This window comes from Nesoenas mayeri, assembly GCF_963082525.1.
Source record: "Nesoenas mayeri genome assembly, chromosome: 3".
NCBI classification, from domain to species: domain Eukaryota; kingdom Metazoa; phylum Chordata; class Aves; order Columbiformes; family Columbidae; genus Nesoenas; species Nesoenas mayeri.
Window position 1 is genome coordinate 98,043,123 of NC_137544.1, and position 13,639 is coordinate 98,056,761.

General features: G+C 42.3%; 1 protein-coding gene across 1 annotated transcript in view; it reads right to left on the minus strand.

Moving 5' to 3' along the window:
- The window catches only part of USH2A (usherin), a gene marked incomplete at its 3' end in the record, with an annotated part of 383,577 nt that overhangs the window by 15,142 nt on the left and 354,796 nt on the right, over nucleotides 1-13,639 (minus strand). The window contains exons 62-63 of the mRNA XM_080341535.1: nucleotides 12,011-13,527; nucleotides 10,674-10,995 (exon numbers count right to left, since the gene is read on the minus strand). Of these exons, the coding sequence (XP_080197661.1) occupies nucleotides 10,674-10,995; nucleotides 12,011-13,527 (1,839 nt within the window). The remainder of the gene's footprint in view (nucleotides 1-10,673; nucleotides 10,996-12,010; nucleotides 13,528-13,639) is intronic.

Genomic DNA, 13,639 nt, shown 5'->3' on the forward strand with positions numbered 1-13,639 from the left:
AAGCAGATACCTCACTGAGAGTTGGATGGAGACACCTTCCTCCATGGATCCCTCTCCTATCATAGTTGCCTACTCCTTGTCTGTTAGAAAAGAAGGCTTATTTCAGACAAACAAGGGCTCTTTCTTTCAAAACACTATCTTAGAACAAAAGAAAAGGGGATGCTCCTTTCATACTACAGATTAAGTGGTTAAAAGGACTCCACCAGAAGGCAGGTAATTTAGGTTCAACCAATGGAGGGAGTCAAGCCTGCTGCCCTCCAGAGTGGGGATGCCCAAGTAGATGACCCATCTTTGTACTTGGGGTGCTCCCCGTGTTCTCTCTGGGGCAAACTTACTGTGCATGAACACAATGAAATCAAGGTTGACTGGGCAGAGCATGAGCATGTGGGAGCAAAGATGTTTCCCCAAGTCAGCCCTTCCTCAGGGAGGTGAGGGAGGCGGGAGGAGGCTGATGTTGCGCTCCATCCACCAGCCACCACATGCCTGTCCTTCTTGAAAGAAGGCCAAGGTCATGGCTGCATGTGTGTGATTCTGATGGACAGGCATGCTCTGAGCATGCCTTCTAGACTGACACCAGCTACTCAGCCCTGCCAAGACATGTTTCCACCAGAAAACCTCTCGGTGTCTGTGAAACGCCAGCTTCTGAGACAGCTGTGACAGCTAAATAGGACTTCTGAGGGTCTAAATTCTGGATTTACATGGACTTAAGCTGGATTCCCTTAACTTCCTCTGCTTCTGCTCAACCATCTGTAAAAGGATGGATGGGTACAAAAATATTTCCCTTTCAGAATCACCATCCAAATAAATCCTGGGCAGTGTCTGGAGACTTGGAACAGTAAGTGCCCAGGACTGAATGCAGATGGAAACGCTGATGTTTAGCCACTTCTTTGCATGAAGAAATGGGGCAGCATGGCAGCAGAAGCCACAATGAGGAGTGCCAGTTAAAATCAGAAGTTTGGTTACGGCTTCTCAAAAAGTAGCCACAAAATTATCATGGATTAAAGCTGTTGCCTGGTTAGCCTGGTTAAATTGAAATTCCATGGTTTGGACTTTTGTAAAAAGCTTTTTGGGCTCACAGAAATTCCTTCTAAAGTATGATATAATCAGTACCAGAAAATATTTAGCTGCATTCATATAGAAATGTAAAGAGCTTAATAGGCAGCAGTGTATGTAAAAGAGGAATGTGGGGCAAACAAAAAGCAATAACATCTTGGGGATGTATTGAATGGCAAAACACAGACAGCAGAAAGCCAACAAAAGTTTCTTATAACTTGGTTTTCTGAACATAGTGCCTCCAAAAGCATTAAGTCTGACATCATGGTGCGCAGCTCAGCACCCTGATAAAAGATGTGCTGCTGTTAATGACTGCACTGTCCCAAAAAAGCCAGGAGAGGGCTCCGAAATCAGCCACATGGGTTACCATTTAAAATGCTTTATCAATCTGCTGGCCCCTGGCCCAGACTGCACTTTGAAGTGGAGCCAGAGTGAGAGAGAGGGGAAACCTCTTCGGAGACCATATATTTGGAGGACTGAAGAATTCCAGTTACAAGTAACTAAGCTTGGTTTTTTTTCCATCATAACTGAGCCTTCACAGGTCTCTGCTCCTGGAAGAAACTGGGGATCAGCTATTACTCAAAATGGTTACAGCACAACCTGAAGGTCCATCGGGACAGCAAGAAGGGTCAAAAACTATAAGGAGCAGGAAGAGAAGTGCTGAGAAGGCGGCCAGAGCCTTATCACGGTGAGCCCAGCCTGTTTGAGCTTAGTAAAGCTGAGTAACAACTCCTCCCATAACGGGCAATAAAATCACAATGGCCCTCAGGCTTAGAAGCAAAACAATCATGGTGTTGTAGATTGTGACAGTGGAAGAAGCCTAGTAGATGACTTACTTCAACCCTGAGCCACACAGGTTCATCTGCTGCAACACTCTCAAAATGCCAGGTGCTTACCAAGGAAGCTATGTTTTAAACTAAAAAAACCTTGTATTTCATTAAATTGAGATCATATGTGAAGGTATTTACTCCATACAGGAGGTACTAATGGGAACTGAGGGAAACAGCTGAATATATGCTTCCACAGCTCCCCCAACGCTGCAGCACAGGAAAGGCAGTAGAAGAAGAAAAGCTATGGCCTCACCATGATGAAAGAGGGAAGGCAAAGAACCTGCCAAAATAAAGCACTCAAATTAACCTCCCTCAAAGGACAAAGATAGTCCAGGATTGAGGCAGAAAACACAGTGCATGGCTGAAAATACCCCAAAATAAAAAAGCAATCCCTTGATCACATGACTGATTACTTGAAGAAGCACAACCATGGCTGGCTGAGCAGCAGTTTGGCAGGGGACGTTGTACCTGCGAGAACGCCTGCCAGCTCACAGCACTCATATCTCAGACCTGCCTCAAACAACTTGACAGACATTAAGGCTGCAAACACAGGGATCCACCTGGAAGACCCCAAGCAGGAATCCTCTCTGCTTCTGCAAAGGGGAGCCTCAGGCAGACACAGCCCATGGAGACTGAGAAACTCTCCCTTACTGGAGAGGTCTCATTTGCTTCTGCTGAAGCATGGCAAGGCAGAAGGGTGGACTGGCTGGCAGTAGCTTCCATATCTGAAGGCAGCAGTCCTCAGCTTCTGCTGACTTCCCAGGCCAGGGACAGCTGGGACACCCTGCTTTGCATGGTGGCCAGATGCTGCTCACCCTTCCTGCTTGAAGGAAATCAGCAGAGAGGAGAGCAAGCCAAACAGCTGACTGCTGACCAGCCATGACTCCTGGCTCCCACCACATCCTATATACTCTGTGCATCAGACCACTCTGCACTGCAGTTAATCTGCAGTCCCCACAGTTGCCTCTGTGAGGGACAAGATCTGGGCTCTGTATGTGGCAGCAGCTTGCACTGAGCTCCTGCAGGCACTCAGAAAACAGCCGTTTGCCTTTAAAAAAGTCTCATTAGTAAATCACTGCCTACATTTGGCTTTGAGCGCTGCTTAGAGCTGTAGGGCAGTAGGGTAGTGCTGTAGGTTCTGGGGAACCACAAGGTCAGACCAAACCACCCCTTTCACAGGTGCACATAACTCTTTATTCCTGCGTGTAAGAGTTAGGTATGACTTGGGTCTCTGCCCTTAAGGCATCGATGGGCTGCACACACCTGTCACTGCTGGTCTTTCCAAAAAGAATTAAATGCTGGTACTACTCGGCATATGCCAGGAGAGACAAATGGTAGCAGAGAAGGGTTTGTACCACTCTTTCTGGAATTGTTTCATGGAGGTTGCAAAGATGCAGCGCTACTTTGAGACTTTGCTTTGGATTTCTTGACTCAGATTTGTTCAATTTCTAACTCTACACTTAAATCAATGCAGAGTTTTCATAGAGTAATTCTTTTTCAAGATAGCAAGACATTTTAGGGGTATATAAGATACGACATCAGTAAGTTCAGAATCACAGGACCCAAGTTCTAGTTGTGTTCAAACAGTAGTCTGCAAGAAAATTGAAGAGACCGTAATCTTTGCTGGTTAAAATGAGAGAAAACCAGAGCAGCTCCCTCTCACCATCAGTTGCAGCACGCTTCACAAGTCTTTCTTCTCATCAGAAATGACCAACGTGCAGCCTGAGTAATCTGGAGTTGCTTCTGCAACATCAGCACAGCTCAGAGCACAGAGCCTGTCTACCAAAATCTAGTGTTCAGCATTAGGGTGATGTATTCACATCTGGGTGCTGCAGTGTCAGGCAGGTATTCACAAAGCAGTTTGTATTCACAAAGTTTCAGAAGTGGTTGCAGTCTAAGGGGGACAGAGCAAAGGCAAGGGAAAGAAAGTATCGCACTCACTCATGACCAGTGGTACAAAAAGGTAGCAAACAAATGTGTGATTTCTGATTATCCATCCTCAGATCCATACTTTACCATCTCCGACATTCAGTTATCATCCTTAGGGAGGCCATAAACATATAATGGCATAGATTTTAGGTCTGGGCTTCTAGCACTGTGATAATTTGAGCCTCTTAACATTGCCATTCATCTCCACTGTTCAAATGATAATAATAGAAGTAATATACCCATTCTGGGGAAGGGAAAGGAAAAGGCAACAGGCAAACACTTTGGGACTTAAGCTAATTTACCAAATTCTAAAGGAAGCTCATTTCATACAACATAGTATAACATCAGTAATTAATGAGAGATGTAAACATGTTAAACTTTAAAAGGTAGAAAATTAAAGAATTTGTTTCCTATGGGTATATAATGAGATACTTACCGAGTTCCCATGAGAGAGATAAGCAGATATTAAAAGGTCTTTCCAATACCTGTAATGGCTAAGGGCAACAGCTAATTCAGTAGATTCGATCAAAATCACCACTTCTTTCTCCACTTCTGATTTATTACTTTGGCTGTAGTTAGTCATCACTCATTTTAGTTTGCTTTCCAGCAGTCATAAATTATGCCTCATAAATAAAAAGATACAATCAAGGAAATCACATCAAGTCATCTACAGCCCTGGAGTATATTTTCCCCTGGTACTCACACTAATGTCTTTTTAAAGGATAGCTTGCCATGGTTTTGAATATGTCAGAATCACAATTTACCAATAAGGGTCTTGCAAGAGGGTTGCTGTAACAGCCTCACTGGTAATTTTGAAAGACAACAAATCCAGTCTCATATCTGTATTTAGTTTAATGAACAAAAATCAAGGTTTGTTGCATTGATTAACTGTTTATGCACTTGAATTTAGGATGGCCTTGATGACAGAAACATAGTGCTTGAAGTAGAGCTTAATGAAAGAAATCGTGTGGTTTCAAATGACCCTTCTCTCTACTGCCTACTCTCTACCACGGGAGAGTAAGCATGTTGTTCTGCCAAAGAGTATTTAGAGTAGGTACCACCATTACATCAGTGAAACAATATAGTTATGTCTGCTTTACTTTTCAGAAGCTGAAATCAAGCCTGGTAGCCTAATGAAGGTGTAGTATGAGAAACTCTACTGAGAAGCAGAGTGCAAAACAAACCTTTCAAGAAAAAAACATTCTTCCAAACAAAATGAAGAGGGGACAACAAGCAGAAAGCACAATGAAGAGCTACATTTATTTTATGTCACTACTTTGTAGTGTATCTTTCTGTCAGGCAGATGGGAAGAAAGGCTGAACTAAAATGACAAAAATCCATATATGAGGGATATTACAAATGGGTGACTATCCATCACTGGCCAGTCAGAAAACCAGTTTCGCCCCATTTTAAGATGCAGAAGTCACTGAGCTGTTTGTCAGTAATTAAGCATCACAAACGGCAGCTCAGCCAATGATTTGATGGACAGGCTGGTAAACCAATTATCATTCTTGTCATCTCTGTAAAGTGACCAAGAGGGCTGACATATTCGTCACTCCATGTAGTTAGGTAGTTAGGTCCTTCCTGTCTTTATGACTTTGCACCATTTTTTTTTTTTCTCTTTATCTCTCCAAAGTCAGAATATGATTTGTTTACTCTTTGAGAGTCCAAGGTGGAGGACCAAAACCACAATTTCCGCAGTGTATCTTGGGGTATTTCCTAGACCCTTCGCTTGGCTGCAGCAACTGGAGTGTGAGAAGCACATTTCACAAGCAAGCGGGATGCTGTGCCTCCCACAGCGGTCAGAGGTAGAGAGCTTCAGTGCTGCAGACCCTGTCTCTGTGCACCACAGTCCTCCAGGAGAATAAACCTCTGCAGGGAGCCATAAAACATCCTGAAAAGGGACAACCCTGCTTTTCTGTATTTTACATGTTCCATGCCTGCCAAATGGTAATAAGGATGTGTTCCTAAACCAGGAAGACATTAAGCCATTAATCTAAAGAAGCAGTCTTAAGTATACAATTAAGCGCAATTGTAGGTGAGTGACATCGCTCTTGCATGGAAATCACACCATACTCTGACAGCTCTGCTCTGCACAATAGCACTAAATGCCACAAGTCTCTGTTCAAAACAGCCTTTCCTTAACCGAGAAAAATGGATCTGACTCTACAGGTTTCTATATGGTAACACTGCACACCATCCTCAGTGATTCTTGAGAAGGGTCTACACACTCCATTTCAGAAAGATTCGAGGAATCAAAAGATTACACTTGCAAACTCATTGAGTTTGTTTTTGTGTTGTTTTTTTTCAGAAGATCATGCAATTGCATCTGTTTAATAAAGCTGAGGATCTCAGGCAGCATGCCAACAAATACCTAAAAGGCCAGATGCTCTAGAAAATGCAAACATCTAAATATACAAATAGAAGGATAGTGGGAATTTCAAAGATCTAATCAATTATTTCCAAGTATGGGTCTGTAGGCACCTTAATACCTCTTAAAAACCCGTGGAAACCTAGGAGGTGCTAACATGCTTGTGTAGATCTGTCCCTTAAATAATAAAAGTACCTCCTTGAACAAAAGTGACCTAAGCATTTAGGGGGCATAGTCCCTTTGACCCGCATGAACTGCTAAAGTCACTTCATTTTTGAAAGTGCAACTTTTACTTCTAGACTCTCAAGCCCTAAATATTCAGCTGAAGTTTCCACAAAAACCCCCAAAACCAACAACAAACAAACAAACAAACAGCCAAATCAAAAACAAAACCAAAAAAAACAGATTCCCAAAATACTGTCCTCAGATACAAAGAAGCTGTCAGAGTTCATTAAATTAAACCTCAACACCTCCAAAAATGCTGGAGAGAGCCCCATCACAGCACTTTGATTTTATCTGCATTCTGCTGGAGGAAATTCAGTTGCATTTAAAGTTTTATGTCCAGCAAACAAGCCTCAAATGCAGAGACAGCAGAATCAATATCCAGTTTAAGTGAAATATAAATCTGGGTTTCATCAGCATAACAGCAAAAGCCAAGCCCTATACTTATGAATAACTTGTCTCGCAGGCAAGATATAAATTGTCAACAATGGAAGGGCTCAGAAGAAATCCCAGAGGACTGCTGCAAGTGACATAAGCAGAAGACAAACATGTGCATGCAAAAATCTCTCCTAGTGAAATAAATGGCCACCAGTGAAAAACAAAACAAAACACAAAACAAAACAAACCAAAAATGATTTAAAGTCCTAGTCAACAGCTCAGCCTGGTTATGGAGTAGAACTGAGATCAAAACCAAAGTCTTAAACAGGAATCTGGTCAAGAGACTTTCTTTGTTACCCATCACTAATAGATCATTAAAAACTTCAGCTTAAGCAAGTCTCTGTGGTACCATCTTCCCAAAAACCAGCTCCTGACTGAGATAATTGAGGGTTGGTGCAATTGAGAATATCCCATAGCCAACATCTACAACTTCCAGCTCAGATAACTACCTGGGATGTTTTTCTTTATCTAAGAAAGATTCCTAACTAATCGGCAGGGCTTGGGTCTGCTACAACACTTGCTACCTACCCAGCCTCATCTGAACCTGAATTCACGTTCTGCACAGATCCTGACTGTAATAGCAAGGAGATCTGGTCTAACAACAGTTCTGCTGTAAGGAAACTACAGCAAATGGATGGCAGACTTCAGACTGTTGTGCACCTACAGATGGGTCCTACACAGGCATTAAAGGAAAGCTGGGAGAAAGAAATGGAAACCTTAATATTTGCACACAGTAGGATTCAAAACACAAAAAGTTCACCTTAAGGTGTGCTGTTTCCAGCACAAGAAGGGTTTAGCAGCTCTCGCCACAAGAGAAGTGACAACTGGAAATATACCCTTGTGTATTTGAAGTGCAATAAATTTTCAGGCTTTAAGTAATTATAATTTTTGCTTCAGAATGTATTGTTCTAGCATCTCCTGTACTGCTAAGTTTAGAGAAGATGTCATTAAGTAACTGAAGGAAATCAGGTAACTGGCATCTGCAATCAGAACTAAGAATCAGTCAGGTCACAGATTCTCATCATTTCCTTCAGCACAAAGCTAACAGACACACTTTTCACACCTTACAGACATGCTGCCAATCCAGAAACATTGAAAGGAACAAAACAGGTTTGTGACTGTCAAGCAGAGAAAAAAGGCTTCGTGAATGCTGCAGTGAGTACACTTTTCTAGTAGCATCCTAGGCTGTCTTTTCAATAGTTTTATGTGTCCCTTCAGAATACTTTTCTTATGCAAATTAGAGCTGCTGGAACTGATTTATGAAGAAAGCCACTGCATTTCTCCCTCCAGGCCACAGGACTCTGACAGTAAAGGAGCAAGAGGCAGGAGACACAGGTTGAAACAAGGGACAAATAAGAGATATGTAGTTAGGAACTGGAACATGGTTCCCACACAGGTTGTACAGTCTTCACTCTTGGAGATGGAAGGATGAAGAACTTGACCTAAAACTCAACTGGACACAGCCCTGAGCAGCCTGCTCTACAGGATCTACTTTAAGCAGGGAGTTAGGCTACATGCCTTCTGGATGTCCCTTCCAACCTACACAACTTGGTGAGTCTATGACACGTATACATGTCACAGCTAGATAAACTAATGTGATAAAGCAGCTTTTGAGATTGAATTCTTCATGGTTCCTGGCTACCAAAAAGAATGCAATGATAATAGCAGAGCTACCAAACAATCCGATTTGTACAGTGCACTCCCATCAAATTTGCGGATGACACCAAACCAGAAAGGTCCCATCGATACGTTGAAGGTCAGGTCTGCCATTGAAGGGCCAGAGGAACAGGTCGATGTGAAGTCTTGCACTTGGAAAGGAATAACTCCTTGCAGCACTACAGTGTAGGGACTGACCAGCTAGGGGGCACATCTGCTGGAAAGGACCTGGTCTTAGTAGACAGGAAGCTGAACAAGAGCCAGCAGTGTAATCTGGCAGCAAAGATGGCCGACAGCATCTTGAGCTGTTTAACAGGAGCATAGCCAGACAATTAAAGGAAGTGATTACATGCCTTTACTTAGCATTTGTTCCATTTTGGCCCCTGAATTCAAGAAAGATATTGATAAATTGGAGCAAGTTCAGGAGAAGGCCACCAGGGTAATGAGGAGATTGGAGAACCTGGCCTGTAAGGAGAAGCTGTGGGACTGTGGCTTGCTCAGCATGGAGAGGAGATGACTTTGAAGGGATACAATCACAGTCCCCCAGCACCTGCCCACAGGCTAACAAGAAGGTGGGTCCAGGTTCTTCATAGTGGTATGTGGAGGGAGGGACAAGAGAAAACAGATATAAATTCAAACAGGAGAGGTTCAGACTGGGCATAATAAAAAAGCTGTTTTCACAATGAGGACAGCCAAGCAGTGGAGCAGACAGCCCTGAGAGGTTATACAGTCTCCCTCCCTGGATGTTTTCAAGAGGAAACTGGATAAAGCCCTGTGTACCCTCATCTGATCTCTTAAATGAGCCTGTTTTGAGCAGGAAGCTGGACTGGATGGCCTCATGAGAGCCCTTCCAACCTGAATTATCTTGTGAGCCTATAAAGCAAATGAGCCTGTAAAAGAAAGATTGCCACCACCTTGCAGGAGCTCGTGCGGTGGAATGCACTGTGTTTCATACATTTCAAAACAAATCCAGGATTGAGCAATTTTAAATATATTCATTTATTTAAAGGAAAAAGGTTGTAAAGACTTCTGAGCACAGCCAAACTCATCTTCAAGACATATTGTGTCTACAAATCTCGTGTACAGAATCAGTAGTGAGGTTTACTGGTATCCTGTTAAATGTCAAATAAGTATGCTTATTTGTAGCCATCATCATACTGTGCCTCATCCTGCTATGATACTACATTCAGCTACCTTTAGAAACATCAAATGCAGGGCTTCTTTTTTAGTGAGGGTCTAAATTCCACTAACTCACATAAAAACTTGGAATAGATGTCAGAGGGTTATAAATAGCAAAGTTCTCAGTTAATAGGCTTAAATCAAGTAAAACCTTATATTATCACTATATGATAAAAAAAAAATGATGCTGAAATTTGTAACTTTGACACAGAAAACAATTACAGGTGAAAGGAAGTAATCACTTTAGGTTTAAGGGCCAAGATACATGTATGTAACTTGGGCCAAATATCCATGGCACTATTCATAGCCAGTGATGATGATACCTACTCCACAGCTGGACTGATTACAACAGTACCACTGACTTCTAGTGAGGAAAGAGACTACTCAGTCTGAATGGCAGAACTGGTCTCCTTGCTTTATCTTAGCCTCATACAAAAAAACCCCAATAGTAAAAATACCAATGTATATGGGAAGTAACAACAACCATCAACAGTAAATTCACTTTTGAACCACCCATGAAAACTGCTTGTGATCCCAACATCTATTTTAAGGAGAAAACAATCCCAGTCCCTCTTGCTATACACTGCGTTAAGATCATAAAGTCAAAATTAATTCAGAAGAGATCGGGGGAGGATAGAAAAAGAAAGAAAAACTAATTAAATGAAATGAAGCTGCCTTTTAAGAACCAGAATTTCACATTACTCAAATAATAATAGAGCCTTGCAAAAGCTCTGGAGGGTACACAAAAATTTAACATACAAGAAACAGGCACTCAGGATTCAGCCCAAGAAAAATGACTGCTAAATGAATATATTACTTGTGTAAAATTATTTTCAGCTCTCAACTATTTAAAATACATTAACAATAATCATTCAAGTATCACAATACTATTAACATTAGAAATGAGATGTATATGTTAGTTGTAGGTGTAAAGTAAGGTTCTCAAAGAATACTGAAACCACAATCACGAGTTGCTAAATTACTTCAGTTCCCACCTGATATTCATATTCGGTGTAAGGCAGCAACTTGTCATCTTTGAAGGAGGTTGAAGAGCCATTGTACACGAGTGCGAGGTCTAAATTTACATGGGCTTGGGTCGTTCGCCTTCTGTAAAGTTCGTAGTATAATATCTTCCCATTTGGCTGCTGTGGGCCAGTCCACAGGATGGAAGACGTTGACTGAAAGCCCCCAGCTCTGGTCTGTATTTCTATGAGAGGGGCAGGCTGCAGTGCTGGGGGGGACTCCAGTGTCTGCACCGATGCCCACTCACTGGAGGCACAACCCAGCTCTGTGCAAGCTTGGAGTTGTACTTCATACCTTCGGGAAGACAAATCAGGTATAAAGTGATTAAAACACTGCAAGCACAAATATGCACTGTGCATGAGATCTTAAGTATACATGAGAGGTTTCTTAATTTCTCTCAGTCTTTGGCATTTTTGAAGAGAACCATTTGTATGGACACACAGACTACGTGCTGTGCCTGGTATAGCAAAAAATGAAGAACACTGCCCTCTGGATTTTGATTTTTTTTAATTTTTCCGGAGCAGAGTCAACATCTGCAGGAGTCAAGTGATCAAAATAGTTTTGATTTTGATGATATGAATCAAAATGATGATTCTTTGTAAGAGATGATTTGGATATAATTTGAGAGCTGTAGAGCTTCGCTCTATTACTCTTCTCTCTTTGGATTCAAATTATTTACATGTAAATTGTAGACAGGATAGAATTATCAAGTATGCAAAACACAAAAATTATGCCTACACAAATATATAAGGAAAGGTCAGGTAAACAATCAAGAATTAGTGGGGAAGATATTACTTCAGTATCAAGTGTGCTCCTTCTGTAGCCAAGTCTGGTACCTTTTCTTAAGTTTTAGCTTTCACTTAAACACAAGTTGCTCGTTTTCAGCTCAAAGGTGCTGGTGTGTTCTTGGCGTGACTCCATGATCAGCTCAGCTACACTGTGAATGGGTGAGCTAAAACACCTTTTATCTGCCCACCCTGAACTTCGTGAACTAAAGCCCTATTTATTCTTGAAGGCAGACATCTTGCAAAAGATAGACGTGTACAGGATTGAAGATTTTGGAGTCTATAGCAAAGTATTGAATTGCCCCTTGTATTAACTACAACCAAAGTCAACCCCTATGCAATTCGCAAAATGATATATAGCTGGTGTTACTATAAATTAAAAAATACTGGTTTTATCATGTGCTCTTTAGGAAACAAAACCCCATGGGCCTGACTATCTGTTTAAACAAGATGGTTGAGCTGTCTGCCAGCCCACTGAATGCCCGTGCAGCATTAATTTGACGAATGAGGTTTTCCAGACTTACCTACTATAGGGTTGTAGCTCTGCCACAATGTACGACCGTCTCAGAAAGGAAACATGAGATGCATTGAAGTCAACAATTTTCTTTCCTGTTTCAGCAGGCTTGTGGATCGAGATTGTGTAATTTCTAATGTCACCGTTGACTTTGATAGGAGGATCCCAGGCCACCAAAATCTCTCTTGAGGACCATGCCTGCAACCTGGGAGGCAACAGCCCAGATGGAGCAGAAGGGTTGGTTTTTATCTGAGCTGGTGGGCTGGTCACACTCCCTTGACTGTTATTTGCAGTAACAGTGTAGCTGTACTCCATGCCTGGCATTAGGGTGAAATCAAGATATCGAGTTTCCAGACCTGAGTAAACAAGTACACCATCCCTCCTTAGCTCATAGCTTGTGATTTTACCATTAGGATTAGCTGGAAGTTTCCAGGTGATTTCAATTGACTCTGAGCCCATGGCAAGCAGCCTGGGGGCTTCCATATTTAATGGTGAGGCCTCCATAGTTACCACTGACTGGGACATGCTAGATGTGCAGCCACCTGCAGTACAGGCAACCAACACAAAATCATACTGGGTGTAAGGCTGTAAATTAGAAACCAACATTTGCAAACTTTTGCCAGGATAATACTCTTCATTGTTTAATTTCAATATGTACTTGGTGATATCTCCATTTTGTATTTGGGGAGGTGCCCAAGATGCATTAATTTGAGTGGCACTGACAGCCTGCAGAGACGGTGGATCCACAAAGGCAGGAGCTGCTTCCAGTGTCTGTATTGCAGCTGGTTCGCTGGTGGAGCAGCCTCCCATCGTGCAGGCAACTATCGCGTAACTGTACATTGAATAGGGCAGCAAGTCCTCATCCGTGTAGTTGAAAGTCGCAGCGTCGAAGCTGAAAGGGTAGAGAACATCGTTCTTTAGCAGCCTGTATGACTGAAGAATACCATTGGGCTGTGCTGGGGCGGCCCACGAGATGAGCACTTTATGGGGGTTAACTGAGTCCAAGTATAACCTGGGGGCAGCAAGACCTTTTGGGGCAGTTTGACTAGTCTTTGCCACTGTCCAGGAGCTGTCAGCATAGCCTGCTGCATTCCAGGTGCGTATTTTATATTCATACCTTGTCCATGGCTGCAAACCTTTATCATTATATATGAATGTGTTGCTTTCAGTGTTATATTCTGTGAAAACAATTTTTTCATCTTCTGTTGTTGCTCTGTACCCTGCAGCATTTTCTTTTGTGCGTCTGTGAATAACTTCATAGCAAATTATTTTTCCGTTTGGATTAATTGGCTGCAACCAGCTCAGTTCAATGTTAGTAGCGTTCACTGCCTGGATTACAGGTGCCATCTGAGACACTGGAGGTGCTTCATCTGTTCGGACCGGCTGGGGTGGAGAACGGGTGCAGCCGGCTGCGTTGCAAGCCTCCAGCACAAGGGTATAGAGGGTGTACGGCTCAAGGCGCCTGAAGAGGAACTGGCGAGATAAACCACTATACTCCAGGTTGTCATCGCTGAATATATTGTAAAACTGAGGGAAAAAAAGAAATAGAGAAATAAATAAATAAAGAACAGAAACCAGGATAAAAGGAAAAAAGGGTAAGAGCTATTAACCAATGATTCAGAAACTTAGTTCCTTTCTA